The 17,017-nt window shown below is 54.0% G+C and overlaps 1 protein-coding gene across 9 annotated transcripts in view; it reads left to right on the forward strand.

Annotated features, from left to right (window-relative positions):
• The window catches only part of MCAM (melanoma cell adhesion molecule), a 35,185-nt gene extending 21,257 nt beyond the window's left edge, over positions 1–13,928 (forward strand). The window contains exons 2-17 of one of the 9 annotated variants that reach the window (XM_037882436.2): positions 402–529; positions 952–1,162; positions 1,718–1,788; positions 2,128–2,215; positions 2,576–2,758; positions 3,205–3,332; positions 3,850–4,006; positions 4,382–4,503; positions 4,840–4,981; positions 6,141–6,262; positions 6,476–6,614; positions 9,130–9,171; positions 9,562–9,579; positions 10,163–10,304; positions 10,898–11,015; positions 12,105–13,928. In XM_037882436.2, coding sequence (XP_037738364.1) covers positions 402–529; positions 952–1,162; positions 1,718–1,788; positions 2,128–2,215; positions 2,576–2,758; positions 3,205–3,332; positions 3,850–4,006; positions 4,382–4,503; positions 4,840–4,981; positions 6,141–6,262; positions 6,476–6,614; positions 9,130–9,171; positions 9,562–9,579; positions 10,163–10,304; positions 10,898–11,015; positions 12,105–12,134 — 1,841 coding nt within the window. In that variant the 3' untranslated portion in view covers positions 12,135–13,928. Of the gene's footprint in view, positions 1–398; positions 530–951; positions 1,163–1,717; positions 1,789–2,127; positions 2,216–2,575; positions 2,759–3,204; positions 3,333–3,849; positions 4,007–4,381; positions 4,504–4,839; positions 4,982–6,140; positions 6,263–6,475; positions 6,615–9,129; positions 9,172–9,561; positions 9,580–10,162; positions 10,305–10,897; positions 11,016–12,104 lie in introns of all 9 variants that reach the window. The other 8 variants (XM_037882437.2, XM_043533840.1, XM_043533841.1 and 5 more) reach the window with 8 other exon arrangements.
• The last annotated feature ends 3,089 nt before the right edge of the window (positions 13,929–17,017 follow it).

Genomic DNA, 17,017 nt, shown 5'->3' on the forward strand with positions numbered 1-17,017 from the left:
GCTAGCATTCTCCTCCTGGGCGCCCCCAGGGGGGCTGAGCTCACTCCAGGGCACTGGCAGGCAGGCCAGTGTTCGCACAGGGATCTCGCAAACAGGAGCCACTCCGGTGTGGGCAGTGGGGTCTGTGTGCCAGGCCATGGCATGGTGGGGGGAGCAGATGAGGCACCTCCTGGGGGCAAGTTTGTCCCTTGTTGTTCTTTGCTGGGGGGCTTCAGCTCCCCCCATCTCACCCGAGGGGCCGATTTTGCTGTTTGGCCCCAATGGCAGTACATGTAGAGTCTTGTCTGTCTCCGGGGGCGGGGAGGGGGGAAGGGGATCCGTTCTCCTGCCCCCCCCCTTGCCTCAAGCACAGTGTTTGTGGGGTATCCCCCCCCCCGTCACCTTGTGCCCTGTCTCAGCAGGTGGGGCCAGCAAGGTGGAGGTCTCCATGCTGGAGGTGGTGGAGGTGGAGTTGGGCCAGACAGCCAGGATCCCATGCAACTTCTCCCTCCCTGAGGCGAGCGACTACGCCTACATCAACTGGTTCTATGTGAGTACCAGCGCCCTCAGGGGGCCCGGGGTGGGGGACTGACGGGGCAGGATCGGGGGCCCCCAGCGGGAAAGGTCAGGGAGGACAGCGATGGGGCAGAAGCAGGGGACACTGGAAGATGTAGGTGGGGGGCAGAAAGGGTTTTAGGGGAATAAGATCCCTAGAGCAGCTTGGTTGCTAGCCTGGCAAAGGCTGGCGGTGGGGGGTCCCAGTCAGAGCGAGAGGGTCTTGCCCCCTCTCCCCGCCTGGCCCCTGGAGGAGATCCCTCCCCACACGCCGTGTCCCAGCCACCTTGGCGCTGTGCTAACAAAAGCCTCCACCGCCACCTGGTGGCACAAAGCGGGCCCAGCACCTGATGGGTCCTGGGTCCTGGGCTCTGGGCTGGAGTGGCGAGTCCCTCTAGTTCTCGTTCCCCTCTTTAGATCGACAAACGCAGCCGGACGAAGATCTACTACATGGTCCGTGGCCAGGTCTTTGAGGTGGACACGGAGTACAAGGGCCGGGTGGCCATGGAGGATGACTTTACCCTCACCATCAGCAGGGTGACCCTGCAGGACGCCAGGACCTTTGTGTGCCAGGTCGGGGCGGGCAGCTTAGGGGTGGGCGAGAACCGGACCAAGCTCCACATTTACAGTGAGTGCCACTGGGCCCAGAACCGGGGGGAGGGTGGGGGAAAGAGGGGCAGGGCGACAGCCTCTGATTGGCATCTCGGCCCAAGCCCCTGCTCTGGATGCTGCTGCTCAGGGACACCAGACAAGCTGACATGCTCCTTTCCCCTCAGGGCTGCCTGCCCCTGCCAGGGCTTTGCCCAGGGGCATGGAGGTCTGGAGACTGATTTAAGCCGGGAGCCTAGGGCAGGGCAGCGTGTGCGTGGCTCTCCCCATGCCGTAGTTCACAAGGCGTGGGCCTTAGTGAGAGAGACGCTGCTGCCCGCTCCAGCCCCTGCTGCCATTCCCAGGGCACGTGACATGCCCTGTAGGACCAGCCATGCTGCCCTCGCTGGTCGCAACGGCTACTGATGCAGTGGGAAGGCGGGAACAGGCTCATGGCATTGAGAACAAGGGCTGGGTCTAGTTCCCCCTTCCATGGTGCTGGCTTGGCCTGGGGAGGGGCCGGGGACTTTGCCTTTCCCCTCCCTCTCGGTCCACCTGGCACCAAACCCCTGCCTGGCATGCTGCTCTTTTCCAGAAACCCCGGAGCCTCCTGAGATTCAGGTGAACGACGCGGGCATCCCCGTGACGAGTAAGGAGATCCCAAAGGTGAGGGGAGCCAGCTGCGCCACACAGAGCCTGGCTAGCACCAAAGGGGCCAGAGCACTGCTGGGGGGAAGCTCACAATCATAGGCGCCAACTTGTCCGGCCTCTGTGGGTGCTCAACCTGCCCCAAGCCCCGCCCCCTATGCTCACAAGGCCGGCAGGCACCCAGAAGAAGGTGGGACCCTACTGGCAAGAAGCTCACAGTGCCAGCAGGGGTGGGGGAATCCTAACTGCCTTGTCCAGGTGCAAGCTGCACCATGTGCTGTGTGTTGGGGGGTACTAGGGGGTGCTGCGCGGGGACCTGGAGGTTTTCAGCACCAAGCGCTCCCTTTGCTGTCTCAGATCGCAGTGTGCATCAGCAAGAACGGCTTTCCGGCCCCCAACATCACATGGTACAAGAATGGGAGCCCCCTGTGGCAGGATGACACAAGTAAGTTTTGGGACCAGCTCCTTCTCCTTGGGCTGCTTAGGTACGTTGTAGCCTGGTGAGGCCAGCCCTGGGGAGCTGGGGTAAGGGGCCTGCCGAGGCAATTCCAGGACCACAATGCTCAGGATAATCCTGTATCCTGGTGCAAGGAAGCTCATGGCAACGGAGTGCCCATGGGCACAGTTGTGAGGAAGCTCACAGCAATCCTGCTCAGCCCAGGGGTCGAGAAGCTTGTGCATCCCCATTCCTTCCTTCCAAGGGCTGGATCCCAGAGTCAGGGGCGCGGGGGCGGCCTTGGAGCCAACAGGGTCTGCAGGTGCTTAATCCTTCTTGGCACTGCCCCCATCACCTGCTTTCGCCCAGCAGAAATCAGCATCCTCTCCACCCTCATCAAGGAGTCCAGCGGGCTGTATACGGTGAGCAGCACCCTCTTTGCCCGCGTGAGCCGCGAGGACCGCCAGTCCCGCTTCCACTGCGCGGTCAGCTACTGCCTGCTGGGGGCCGACCAGACTGCCACGTCCGAGAAGGTCAACGTCACCGTGTTCTGTGAGTCTGGGACTGATCAGCCGGGGCCCGGCCAGCCCAAGGGAAGGGGAGTGACTCTCCCTACTGGCGATAACACTCCCTGTGCTGCAGGGTTGATGCTGCACCAGACCAGGCTGTAACTTCCATGGCACCGCCTGAACGCCGTACGGCTGTTGCTCTGCATGGGGATGGTAGCGGGGGCCTGCAGTGATCCACCCCCCAGCTGCAGGTGTTGCCGGAGGTGCATGGCAACAGGTGGCATCTGCTCAAGTCTTGGCCCCTCACACTTCTGAGCGTGGGTATAGGTGGAGTCACTCTGCTCTCCAGCCAGAGCAGCGCCCCGTCTATCAGATTCCCCCTCTCCTGTTTGCCGCTTGCTAGTTTCTCAAGGACCCCTGGTCTGCCCGCCCCACGGTCCCGGCTGAGCCGAGGCTCTTCACGTCTCTCTCTCTCTCTCTGCACCCCAGATTCCACGGAGAAGCTAAGTCTGGTGATCCGCTCTCCCCAGCCGCAGGTGCGGGAGGGGGACGAGGTGACGCTGCACTGCGAGGGGGACGGGAACCCCCCGCCTGAGTACAACCTGCTGAAAGTGCAGGTGAGCAAAGGGGCAGGGCGGCTGGCTGGGGCAGGCTGGCTCTGGATGCCCAGGGGCTGACAGAGTGTGCCTTGAATATGGGGCTGCCTGACAGTCCCTGTCTGAGCTCCCCGCAGGCTGTCTCTGTGCTCCCCGGTACACGGGGATCCTCACCCTTCCTGCGCTGGGAGGGCTGCGGGTTCCACACACTTGCTACACCTGGACCTGCCCCAGTCTGGGAATCTATTGCCGAGGGCTGGATGGCTCAAGGAAAGGGATAATCTCTGTGCCAGGGCACCGGTTCCAGCCCCGCCCCACGCAGAGTGGGCTTGATCAGGAGATGGGAGGCAGAGCCTGGCGCCTCCCTGCCCCCTCCCCCCCCTTACAGACACTAGGGCACCAGTTCCAGCCCAGCCCAGGGCAGGGGAATGGACTACGGGGCCGCAAACCAGCAGCAGCTCCACCCCTGCTCCCGGTGCCAATGCGAGCCACGCGTGTGCCCACGTACCCTCACTCCCATCTGCCCTGTGCTCCTCAGGAGGGTGCCCATGCTGAGGAGAAAGACCTAACCTCCAGTAACGGGGTGCTGATCCTGCGGAAGGTCAAGAAGGAGGACAGCGGCCGATACCTGTGCCGGACTTTCGACCTCGACTCCATGGCGAGCCTGGAAGCCACAGCGGAGCTGTCTGTGAACTGTAAGGAAGGGCCGGGGAGGAAGGCGGGGAGGTTCCCCTGGGCCCCGTGCTGTCCTAGCCCTTCTCCCATTGAGCTCCACATGAATCTGTGCCGTGCTGCCTGCCCACGTCTGCAGAGGCACCACCCGCCCCCATCCAGCACGATGGGCTGGCGACTCAGGGCCCCGTGACGCCAGCTGACCGGAAGAGTGGTTCCCCAGCCGGGGGAGGTGGCATTTGAGAACGGCCGCTTCCGGCTGCCTCCACCCAGAGCCAGCCTGTGTCCATGCTCCGGGCTGGCTCCTGGGAACCAGCTTCTGTTCTGTACCAGCGACAGCAAGCCCTAGGCCACACGAAGGGCACCATGTCTCATCCCCATGCTTGCCCTCTCCCTAGACCTCGAAGGGCTCAAGATAACCCCTGAGGGGCCCATCCAGCTGCAGCAGGGAGAAGGCTTAGCCCTGACTTGTGACGCCAGAGGCTCCAAGCCCTTGGAGTTGCGGTGGAAGAAGGAAAAGGTAACGAACAATGCGGACGGCTGCTCCCAGACAACGGCACAGTGCTCCCCCTCCAAAGCGGCGCCGGGACCTGGGCACAGTGCAGGAGAGGCCTTGGCTGTGCTCCAGTGACCTGCAGAGCTAGATGAAACCTCATTAATACTCCCCCCGGGGCAGGACATTCCCTGCCCGCTAACCCCGAGGGGGTGAGAGTCTCTCCCTGCCCCCCAACAGCAGGGCTTTGAGTGGAGCTGGAAAGCTTGGGAAGACCCAGCTGCTCCCTCAGCCACGTGCTGCTCCCGGGCGAGAGGCGGGGCCGCAGCAGTCGGACACTAGCCTGCTCGTCTCCTGTTCCAGAAGGGGAAACTACTGGGGCACGGAAAACAACTGAAACTGAGCAACGTCACCCTCGAATCTTCCGGCAACTACAGTTGCGAAGTGGCTGTGGCCGGGGTGCCAGGGCTCTCCCGCTCCAAGCAGGTGTACGTCGCCGTGCACGGTAAGAGCCGGCCACCGCCATATCCCCGCCCCCCCTTCCTGCACAGGCTGGGAGGGGACAGCTTCTGGGGGGGGTGGGGGAATCCAGCAAGGAGTCCATGGAATTGCCCTCGTGGTACACACAGCCCACACCTGACTGCTTCCACCCCAGCCCTGCTGGTCCCTGGGAGGAATGAGCGGGCAGAGAGAGACGAGAGACGCAGCCTCCCAACATCCTGGAGGGCTTGGTGCATCTCCCCTCACCTGGTCAGATGGCTGCAGGGAGGCCATGTCACAGCGCTGGACAATTGCACCTGTATTTCCCCCTCCATGGGCCCTTGAGGGCACTCACTCTAGGCTCCTGACTCCTCAGTTGTCACCTCTCTTGGGCAGAGACTCGCATTTCTCTCCCTCCTGACTGGAGTTTTTCCAGGCTGCAGTTTATTCCCAGCAAGCCAGAGTACCTGAATAGGGCACAGTCCATGCTTTGCTTCCTCGATGGAGGCTATGAACAGCTGTCATTGCCAGTAGTCACAAGTCTGTGCACAGCTCTTTCTAAGCAAGCACATTTATTCTTAAGGTGAAAGCATAACAGAGAAAATCGATTACAAACAAGCAAAGAGCCTCTATGCAGAGGTCATCCCAATTGCAGCCTCAGGTTCGTCAAACCCCACACCTGGGTTTTCCCCGCCGTTACAAGTTCGTAGCATCTCAGATTCCAGACAACCATAAAGAGCTCAGTCATTCCTTTGTACTTCTTGGGCTTTGATCTTGGCTTTGTGTACTAGGTGATCAGCAGACAATGGCTCACTCCACAGGATGTAGCTTCAAAAGGCTACGGTTTTGCATAACCAGAGGTGGGGAATTTGCATTTCCCCCCAAGCTCCCCCAGGAAAAGCACTAAACACATTTTGTTCCCAGACTCCATTCTTGCCTGACCCATTGTTCAGTGTAGTCCTCTGAAACACACGCCCACACACACACCCAGCTGTCACATCTCCCCTCAGGAGGTTGCACGCAATCCCGGCCCACAATAAGACAAACTGTTCATCGATTACAATGGAGCCCCAAAGATACATAAACGTAATCCAATACAGTCTCCCAAGGACACTGCAGGAAATTGTCCCATCTGTCCCAGGCCACGCTGACACCTCTGGTCTGTGTTTCTTCCTGCCCCGCAGCAAAGCCACAGATCAGTCCCAGGGATTCCCTGGTGCCCGTGAAACAGAACGAGCTGGTGACCCTGATGTGCAGAGCTACTGCCCTCCCTGAGCCCACGATCACGTGGAGCATCAATGGAACGGTGAGATCCACCCGCCGGATGCGGTGCAGGGAATGGACCTGGGGGCTCAGCAGTGGTTCTTGACCTCTTCCATTCAGGCGTCTCCTGTTATATATTTTTGGGGAACCCCCAACTAGGGAGGGCAGTCATAGGCCCTGGTTGGGAACCCATGGGCTAGCAATCACTTCTTCCCCTCCTGAGCGGCATCCCTCATTCTCTTCCATCTCCCCCCAGGTCCAAAACCACATAGACCATCACCGCGTCATCAGCAACTTGACCGTCCAGGTCACCCCAGAACTGCTGCAGTCAGGAGTCACCTGCATGGCCACCAACAAGCTGGGCACTAGCAGTCTTCACATTACGTTGCAGCTGAGTAAGTCTCCTGGCCACCTTGATGGGGGAAGCATCCCATGCGGGAAATCCCCTTTTCTCACTCCAGACCAGACTGGAGTCCTCCCCTCCTGCTCTAATTCACAAAACAGAGAGACCATTTTTTCTTAATGATTTTTTTTTAAATTTCTGATTAAAAACAAAATACACAATATACCAAGAGCATCAGACACCAGTCATGTAGCCTTCAATGCACGGGCCCACACAACCCCAGTAGCGCTCAGCCTGCCTGTGAAAAGAGTCATGGTTCACCCAAAGATGGATAGAATAGGGGATCTGCAAAGAGGCTTTACATTCTCCAGGCCTGATGGTCATTCATGCCTCAGTGTAAATGAGAGTTGGGCCCTTCTTCAGGATCAGAGCTGGTTTAAAAAAAAAGTAATACATGTTTTGTCAAAATATCAGCAATTTCAATTTTTTAAACAAAGTTTTGATTTTTGGAGAAAGAAGTGACAGGGCACATAAAATGAAAGTGTTTTTACCTGCTGGGTCCCTCGAATTTTCAAAAATCAGAAAATTCTGCACCAAATATTTTTGGAGAGAAAAACTCTGACGGTGATGGAGAAAGACAGACAGCACCCACATCCCCCTGTCCATGATGGTGGTTCCACTTGAGACATTTCAGGAGTAGCTGGTCTGGCTTGGTCTGATTTTGCTGAAGTTCTGAGCTTCTCTGCCATTTTTAAAATCTTAATAATAATCTCTTCCTCTTTCTGTCAAGGCCTAATCCTGTCAAGTGCTGAGCATCCTCTACTCACATTCATGTCAATGGGAGTTGAGGATACTCAGCACCTCCCAAGACCTGGTTCTCAGTACATGAGTACTCCCTTTGACTATTCACGTGCGCCAGTGTCACCTAACATGGCCAGTCAGGAGAGACGGGTCCAGGGAAAACAGGATTGACAAGACCTGAATTGCTAATGGAGGAGGAACTTTTCCGTCTCTTTGTAAAAGTCAAGTTTTTCTCTCTGCAGTGAACCTAATGTACATAGAAAAGAGATCACTAATACCATAACAGGGAGGGCCACTTGCTCTCTATTTACAACTAGTAGGAAAAGGACTCTGATTGTGGCACAAACCCACTGTGTCCTCAAAAGGCCGGAGTAAATAGGTAACAAGGAGTTCTCACTCATAGCTGTTTTCACTTGAAGAGAACTCAGCTTTGTGAAGAGAATCAGACATGTGGAGAGAATCTCTTTCTTCAATGGTAGGATTAAATTTATTTCCCTGGTCTCTTGCTGCACTGATGGAAGAATGTGTTGGTTCTTAAGCATTTGCTCTGGGTTCAGTTCCCTGTGGATTACAAATCTAAAAGCCAAGTCCACTTTGCAGGGTATGAAGCTCCCACCTACAAATTCTTCCATAAGGGCAAAACGTGAATTCTAGGGTTAGTGTTTACAAAGTCTCCATAGGTTATTACTGGAGCTGCTGTGCACCACAGTCCAGGATCGGGGCCCCAATGTGCTAGGTGCTGCACAAAGTGACATTCCCTGCCCCAAAGGGGTTACAATATTTCCTTGGTTGCCTCACGCCAAAGGGTGAGCGAAGCAGGAGAGGTGACAGACTGAACTGTAAGATTTAAAGCTCGGTTCTACTTGAAAAGTGACTGTGAAAGAGGCGGGGGGGGGCGGGGGGAGGGGAAGAGCGTTCATTGTAAAGTAGTGATTTTCCTAATTTGCAAGTTCAGCCCTGAACCGAAGAGCTGCTGGCTTTGATTGGAGCTCAGGCCCGATTAACAGCAGAGACTGGGCAGTCAGAACTTAATTAACGGCACTGTTGAGAATGCAAAAGCTAGAAGAGAGGCTGGGCAGGGCTATGGGGAAGACTGAGCAGTCAATGATTATTCGTGTCCTTCAAATCAGCAGGTAGGATGCTGAATGCACAGAGCTCTCTGATCTGAGCTGCCAAAGGACGGAGGGGAATTCTGAGGCCAGTTGCTGATGGCCATTGGCCTGGCTTCAGGGAGGGCAGCTTGAATTCACTTAACACTCACTGACCTTCCCCATGTGCTGGCTAATAATTTCCAAATGTAGAGTCTCCTGCATGTTTCTTCCCCATGTCTCTCTGGGCTGGGCAGTAAGCCCAGCTCCTTGGCTGTAGCGCACGCTGCGTGATCCATTCTCAGCACGATTTGTTAGCAGCGCCTGTGTTGGACATTGAGGTCCTAGGAAGTGGAGGTCCAAAAGATGATTCATCATCTCATTATCGTTAGCCCTGGGTCCCTGTGGCGGGAGAGGTACTGTGCACACGGGTGAATCTGTAACTGGCTGGGGAAAGCCAATGAGCATGTCTGCAAGGCTGCCCAGGGGCAGGGAATGCTCGCCCACTCCAGCCCCTGGCGTTTCAATGACACACTGCACACAGACAGATGGTCCAAGGCTGGAGTCTCCCTCTAGCTGGTGGGATGCTGCTGGGGGCACCCTTCACGCTAACTCACTCCCAGCTTTCCAGAGAGGGGAGGAATCAAATCAACCAGCCAATGTCTGTCTTCATTACAGGGACGACGCCGACGTCACCTCCTCCTATTGGCAACACTACCGGTAAGCGTCCCCAGGGAAAGTGCTGAACAGTGGCCCCTGCAGTGGTCAGAGGAACGAGATCTCACCCACACATTAAGTACCCCCTGTGGAAGGGAAGGGATGAGACTGAGCGCCCAGAATGGCCCAGCAGCACTGCCCGGGCCTCTTGAAGATGGGGATGGATGGGGAATAGCAGCCGCGTCCCTTCAAGTCACCCCTTGGTGTCCTGGTACGGAGAGATGCCATGGGCACCTAGTTCTAAACTTCAGACCCTGTGAGCTGCCCTGGGGCACCGGGGTGGGCGGTTAAGTCCCGGAGCCAATGGGGTGAATGTCTGCCCAGAGCCTTCCCACCTCCGGGAGGAATGGGCCTCATTCAGCGCTCTCTCTCCATTCTTTATTGGCATTCTAGCGGAACCCATCAAGAAAGGTCAGTAGCTACTGTGCCCCACAGGACCCCCTGCCTCCCAGCTGGTCCCTTTCCTCCTGAGACCCCCAGCCTGCTTTCATCGTGTGAGCTCCTCGCACCCCTTCTTGCGGCCTCCAGGCACCCACTCCCAGCCTTCCCCTCTGCCTACAGCTGTGTTGATGGTTGTGTGTCCCCCACCGTTTGCAGAGTGCGACATTCACGTTACACCCCAGAAACAGGCACGAGCACGTGACTCCTTCAGGCCATTCTTCCCCTAGTTTCCATCCCACTCTTTGACCTTCACTCAGCTGGGATCTCTTGCCCTCGGTCCGTGGCACTGGGTGGGTGGCAGATGCTGCAGAGGGAGGTCTAAATTAGAGCCTAAAACCCAGAGCTCCCGCAGTGCATTCTGCTAGCTCTGCTGCATGCATCCCCCTTCTCTTCCTGGTGCCCCCCAGCTACCCTCTGCCCGTTCAATGCCCTTCTGATGCAGCCTGGGGAGAGGTAAGCGTGCTGCCCACTACCGCGGCGAGTGGCAGGTGATGGGCATCTCTCGGGGAAGCCGTGGGGTCAGGCAGTAACGGCACCTGTCTGTTGCGAGCAGAGCAAAAGACCCAGGAGAGCAAGGGCGTGATCATCGTGGCAGTCATCGTGTGCATCCTGGTGATCGCTGTGCTCGGCGCCGTGCTCTACTTCCTGCACAAGAAAGGCAAGATCCCCTGCAACCGCACCGGGAAGCAGGACATGTAAGCATAGCTTGCGCCCCAGCCACGCCCTTCCAGCGCTCCCCCGCCTCCCAGCTAGCAAGGGCTTGGCTCAAAGACGCACCAAATCATTCACGCTTCCCATCTCATCCCATTCAGGCGACTTGCTCTGCCCCCCACCCCCCTCGGAAGGGCTAGGATGCCTCACTGCCTTTCTCATGCCGGGGGGAGGCCTGGATGTAGAGTAGCCAAGAGCTTCCCAGCAGCAAAGGCTCCCGGCACTGCCTCCTGAAGCAGGCGCTGTGGGGAGCCACAGCTGAGTTTCCCCATCAGCCAGCAAGCCCTCGTGTGACCAGAGTAGCTACGAGCCACACACTCCAACAGCACTGAGCATGGCAGCTATCCCAGGGCTCCTGCCCCTTCCCCTACAGCACCTCCTGCTGGTAGAGGCTGGAGTCATTGAAAGCTTCCCTCGGCCTGGGTTCCCACCGTAGTTGGATTTTGCTCTGACTCCTTTTCCTTCTGCCCGGAGGAGTCCGGAGGAATCAGCCAAAGGGCCCAGATTCCCGCACCTCAGCCTGTAGGCGCTCAGGTACCTCAAACGTCTCTGAAAACTGTCACCTCCCTCCCCCTAGCACCAGGCCAGATGCCCGTAAAGACGAGATTGTAGTTGAAGTTAAGTCAGATAAACTTCCCGAAGAGGCGGGGCTTCTGCAGGGCGCTAACAGCGAGAAGAGACCTGCAGGTGACCAGGTAGGACAGATCTCCATGCAATTACCTTCCGGGGGCTGGGCTCTCCCTTTGCAGCCTCTGGCCAGGAGCAGCAGTGATGCTTGAAGGGCACAGGGGGTGTCTCTGCCTACAGTTCACACTGAGGGTGGGCCTCCTCTGGAGCTGGGGAAGCGGCTGTCAACTGCTGTTCCCAGCACCCCTGATCTTGCATGGGCCTTCATCATCCATCGTCATCAGCAGTAAATAAGGGAAGTGGGGAAGAGACCTCATGGTGCCAGCCTTCATTGCACAACAGTCAGCGCCGGGGCCGAGATGTGGATGTGTTGCTGCATGCTAGTGGGAAGTAGCGGTGTTGAAACTGCTTTCCCTTCTGCTATAAAAACTTTCCCTTCCCCATCCTTAGCTCTCTCACCGTGAACTTGGCCACTTCCCCTGGCTCCCAGGAGAAAGCAGAGTTGCAGGCCCTTAGGTTTCCCTGTTCCCTCTTGGTTCGCGGTCAGCCTGGTCTGGAGCTAAGCGGTGTAGGTGTTACAAGCTAGAGAACCTCTGGCCTCCGCAAAGCCCGCGTAGGGACCTAGACTCCCTAGGCTAGGTATGTGCCTAAGAATGGGATCCACAAACACCAGGGCAGGGTGTGTCCTCAGCCATGGGACTGCAAGGAGGAGGAAAAGAAGGTAGCAGCCCTAACCAGTGGGTTCTGCTGCTAGGGAGCTTTTTCCTTCTCCCCAGGGAAGCTGCTCCATGGGGTATAAGTAATTAAAGAGGCAGTCCCCCCCCCGCCACTGATACAGGATTGTTCCTGCCGTTTATCCTAAAGTGCTTTGTCTAGTTTTAATATGCAGAGGTTTCCAGTTGGACAGTTCCAGGTCAGCTAACATGTTCCTCGGTTTAATGCAAATCGGCGTATACGAGCACATGCCCCAGTAGCCTTCAGCTCATCACTCAACCACAGAATGGTGTAAGGAGGAGCCTCCACTGCGAACACCCACTGCTCTCGGAGTCACACTTACCCGGGTTGGCTCTGAGCGGCTGGTCCTTTCATCTGTGGGAGCAGGGAGAACCTGCACTCTGATTGCCTCTAACGACTTATTTCTTGTCCATGGCTTAAAGGCAGAGAAATACATCGACCTGAGGAACTAGAATGAGGGACCCGCCATGTGTTTTTTCCCTTCAAACCTTTCCTGATCCCGGATCGCCGCCTCTCAACCCTGCTCCAGCCCCTTGGGAGCGTGACCAGAGACCTTGAAATGCATCACAGCGCTGAGACTGCTCTGCCAGGAGAAATACCTCACCCCCCAACCCCACCCAACATGGCCATTGCACTAGCCAAGGGTCTGAAAGATACCATGCTAGCAGCAGCAAATTTACTGCTTCAGAGAGGCCAAAAACAAATTCTTGGAAACATCCACATTACCCTGACAGGGGAAGAATTTAAGGTCTTATCAGGAATGTTACCGTTCGCTTTTTATTGTTCCAGTTGTGTGTGTGTATTGAGAGGAGGGTGGGGGGGAAATCTAAAAGCATTTTACCGAAAATTCACAGCAGAAAGTCCCCCTGCCCTCCTGAAAGTAGACTAGAGCACTAGGCAGTCTGGGTTTCTCTGGCTAGAATTGTGCTTTTAATTGGAGCTCCTTCCAACTGAAAAAAACCCAGCCCCACAACCCGTATTAAATTAGCAGCATTCAGCTAAGTCTCTGAACAATGGGTGCATTGTATGAATTACAGCTAGGGGGTGGAATTTACCTGGTGGGTTCTAGGATGCAAATGGTTAATTCTCTTAGCTTTTCCCTTAACTGTTCTTGTTTTGCTGGTTTAGATTCACAGCCTCTCAACTTGCTCTGGTGAAATGCAGGTAGAGCGCTCCATTCTTGGAAGAGTTGATTTCGTTTTCCCACGTGACTCTATTGAGAACAAGTAGCTGAAAGGAAAGGATCTCTGTTCTATGTGCAGTAAAAAGCAGGGCCTCCCAGTTGTTCTGAGGTTTCGGCAGGGACTGGACCCAACAGTACATTCATATGAAAGTTTTAAAGCTGCATGATGTGGCATTGCTTAGCTGAGGGCTTAGGCCTTGTTTCACACCTGCCACTTCCCTGAGGAACATGGCTACCCTGGGCAGATTTCTAATTAAGCTGTACTGCGGCTGAAATGAGCAGGCCCTCCAGCAGACCACGTCTAAAGTCGAGGCTGATGAAGAGAGAAGCTTTATGCCGTGCTTAGAAATTGGCACCTCTCTTAAAAAAACCCTCAAAAAACCCTAAAGTATTCTCACTAGATAAAAGATTACATATCCTTGACTAAAATCCCATTCTCTGGCCTAGGCCAGGGTGACAGGTACCAACTGTGAACAAGAAGGGAAACTGACAGAACTGAGCTCCCACAGACTATTGAACTGGTGCTATCTCAGAGATACCAAACAGACCACCTCCTCACGGAAAACACCCAGCCTGTAAGCATATACCGCTGTTGCTTCCATCAGCCCTATGAGCTCTCCCCCACCCCCAGGCGAACACTGAGGAGATGAGCCCCTTGCTTTTCCTTCTCGATTCCTATTAGAGAAGTAAAGCAAGTTGCAGAACTTGTTTCACCTAGGCACACACCCCCATAGCTGCTACTTAACCAGCCATTTATTTTCCATTCCTCCAACACTTCAGCAACAAACAGCCTTACATTAACACTGGGCAAAACGATAGCAGCTCCTTTCCTATGCACCCAACTTCCTCAGTGGTTAATGAGACTCTCTGCAGCAGCAGATGCAACCAACTCATTAACAAAAAGGATGAGCTGTACTTGTGAGCTAGAAATATCAGAAGCAAAAGCTTTTGTTATATATATATATATATATTTTTGTTGGTTTGTGTGTAAATTTAAGAGTTTGTCTGATATTTGCAGGGGTTTTTTTTATATATGTGAAAATAAAAAGCCAAAATACTTCCAGGACTGGCTGCACTTTGTCTCAATTCACAATGGTGAAGTGAGAAACTCAATTAGGGATGGTAACATTCCCTAGGTGCAGATTGTACACTTGGACTGTAATGTGTGACTTCAGCGCATGTGCCTTCATCTCCTCCTCCCTTCACCCCTCATTTGTCTACTGCATTTATAATATATGCTCACAACTGGGTCAGGAGCTACTACTGCATTCCTACTTAGACACAAGAACGGGGGCTCTTGTTTGTTAGACTGAATTTGATTTAGATCTAATTAACACAGGGGCGGGCAAACTTTTTGGCTTGAGGACCACATCTGGGTATGGAAATTGTATGGCAGGCCATGAATGGTCACAAAATTGGGGGTTGGGGAGCAGGAGGGGGTGAGGCTGGGGGCGTGGGTTCTGGGGTCGGGCTAGAAATGAGGAGTTCAGGGTGCAGGCTCCGGCTGGGGTTGCAGACTCTGGGGTGGGGGTGGGGATGAGGGGTTTGGGGTGTAGGAGTGTTCTCTGGGCTGGGACCAAGGCGGTCAGAGGGTGGGAGGGAGATCAGGGCTGGGGCAGGGGCACGGGAGGAGGTCAGAGATGCAGGCTCCGGATGGCGCTTACCTCAAGCAGCTCCCATAAGCAGCGGCATGTCCCCTCTCCAGCTCCCGGCCAATGGGAGCTGCAGAGCTGGCGCTTGGGGTGGGGGCAGTATATGGAGCCCCCTGGCTGCCCCTATGCGTAGGAGCCGGAGTGGTGGACATGCCCACCATGCTCCTGCTTCCAGGAGCCGCACCAAGCGGAGCAAGACCCTGACCCCACTCCCCGGCTGGAGCACCAAGGCGGGGCAAGCCTCTGACCCTGCTCTCCGGCAGGAACTTGAGGGCCGGATTAAAAGGTCTGACAGGCCAGATGCAGCCCGTCGTTTGCCCACCCCTCACTTAACAACTCCATAGCTGTGCTGCTGCCAGAGAGGAAGCAGACGCAAGTGTTTCAGGAAAGATCTATTGACAGTCCTCTCTCATAAGAGGTCAAGAGTACCCCCCCACAACTCAAGAGAGACATTTCTCATTAGTTTCTTATAAGAATGAGGCCTCTCCGATACCAGTTTGCATTGCTTAAGGAGCACATGCTTTCCTAGAATGCCAGCAGCTGGCGACAGTCCCTTTTTCCTATATTTCCCACCTTTGCTCAGAAGGGGCAGTGTTGACAACCCATGTGTTCGCAGAAGACCAAAGCTCTGTGAATGAGGAGGAATCCTCAGTCAGTGGGGCCGTGCAGTTTAAGACAAACTTGCAGCGTCTCAAGGCTTGTCTCCACTAGAGTTTTGCTGCTTTAACTACACTGGTATGACTGACGCTGAAAAAACCCCTAGTGTGGACGCAGCTATACTGGGATAAGTGTTTATACCGTACTCCAGTTCAGGAAGCAAAATACACCATATACCAGTATAACTTCATCCACTCCAGGGTTTGTACTGGTATAACTATGCCAGTGGGGGAAAAAACCCACCTGTCACAGACAGTTATACTGGTATATCTTTTCTAGTGCAGACCAGCCCTGAGCTGTCCACCCTAACACCAGTTTGTATTAGGATGTACCAAATAACCGTAATAAGGTACCTTTTATCAGTTCCTTTGGTGGCAAGAACACCCAGTCAGCAGTTCTCAGCGTTTAATGTGCATCCCTGTTACACTGAATAGGCTCGTGACAGTTTCAAGACTAGTACTGTCCATGAATCACAGTAAGACCACCTCACTGATATGCTACAACAAAGGAAATTTATTTAAAAATAAAACTTTGTTTTGTTTTGTATTTTTTTTTTTTAACTGACACAGGTGCAAGAAATTCAAAACAAAAAAAGCTCTTTAGTGGGCTGCATACAAGAATGAAAAAAATTAATAAATAACATTAGTATAACTTCTAAACATTAACAATGTATTTGCAAAACAAAACGAGGACTTTAAATCAAATGAACCTTAAAGCTCAGCTACTCTCTGTAAGAATATTTACCTTCTGTTTTTCTTATTCTTTACAGGTCTCAAAGGATTAAATACTGCTAATATAAATTTTTTTTATATTAATGACACTATTATACTTAAAATATTTTGTGAAAATCTCAACATTTTAACACTGATATTATATAAATTGGTATTCATTATTCAAGAGAAATAAAGCTACTCTTCCTCCCCCACCATGAATTTCAAAGATTTATATTAGGAATTTAAAAAATAATAATTTTCTTGTTTCCTGCTCTGATTTTAAACTGGGGCACATTAAAAAAAGCCACAAGAATTGCATTTTTGTCCTTAGTCAGATAAAATGCACATGTACAGCAGTTACTCTGCCCCTAGATTAGCTGGAAAGATGTACAGGGTCTTAGTGCATAAAGCAATGTGCTGTTCCCCAACCTATCCAGCTGCCCTGGGATTTGGGTAGCAGCTAGGGACACATGGGGAAAGCTTACAAAGAAAGCAAAAGCCACTGCAAACCAGCAGAGAGGCACTAACTGCTTAATGCTTAAATCTGCAGCTCTTGCAGACAGGAACAAGACAAGTGCAGGTCAGCAGGCAGATTTCTCCACCTACAGGAATAACAGCATGGCTGTTACCTCCCTCCTGTGGGAATTGGTTGTCTTGTAGATTCCCATACAGTTGGGAGGGTGGTTAACGCACTTGAGTGGCTGGAAACTTGGAATGGGACGCACACATCTGCAGTCACAGCTACCTGCTGATTGCCACTTGGTGAAACACAATCTGGTACCACTGCATTTTATTACTCCTCTCTCACTGGACTGTATGTTGCTTGCTTTGTTTCCTGGGGTGAGAGGTGGGGGACAAACAGCATTTTTATGACCAGAACTCTGATTGGTTTTGTTAAAAGCAAAAAGAATCCTGTATTACAATTCTACTGTCTTCACACCAAGCTTATTACAGCACCAATCCAGACAAGTCACCGTTAGTAACAGGGATAAGGTAAGAAACCTCCACAGTTGAAATGCTACAAAACACAGGGTCATCTCTGAAGTGACTCTCCCCGATCTCTCTCTCTCTCTCCTCCCGCCCACCCGCCACTTCCATCCCCTTCAAAGCAGTTGCACTCACAGGCATCG

The sequence above is a fragment of the Chelonia mydas genome, chromosome 22 (genome assembly GCF_015237465.2).
Source record: "Chelonia mydas isolate rCheMyd1 chromosome 22, rCheMyd1.pri.v2, whole genome shotgun sequence".
NCBI classification, from domain to species: domain Eukaryota; kingdom Metazoa; phylum Chordata; order Testudines; family Cheloniidae; genus Chelonia; species Chelonia mydas.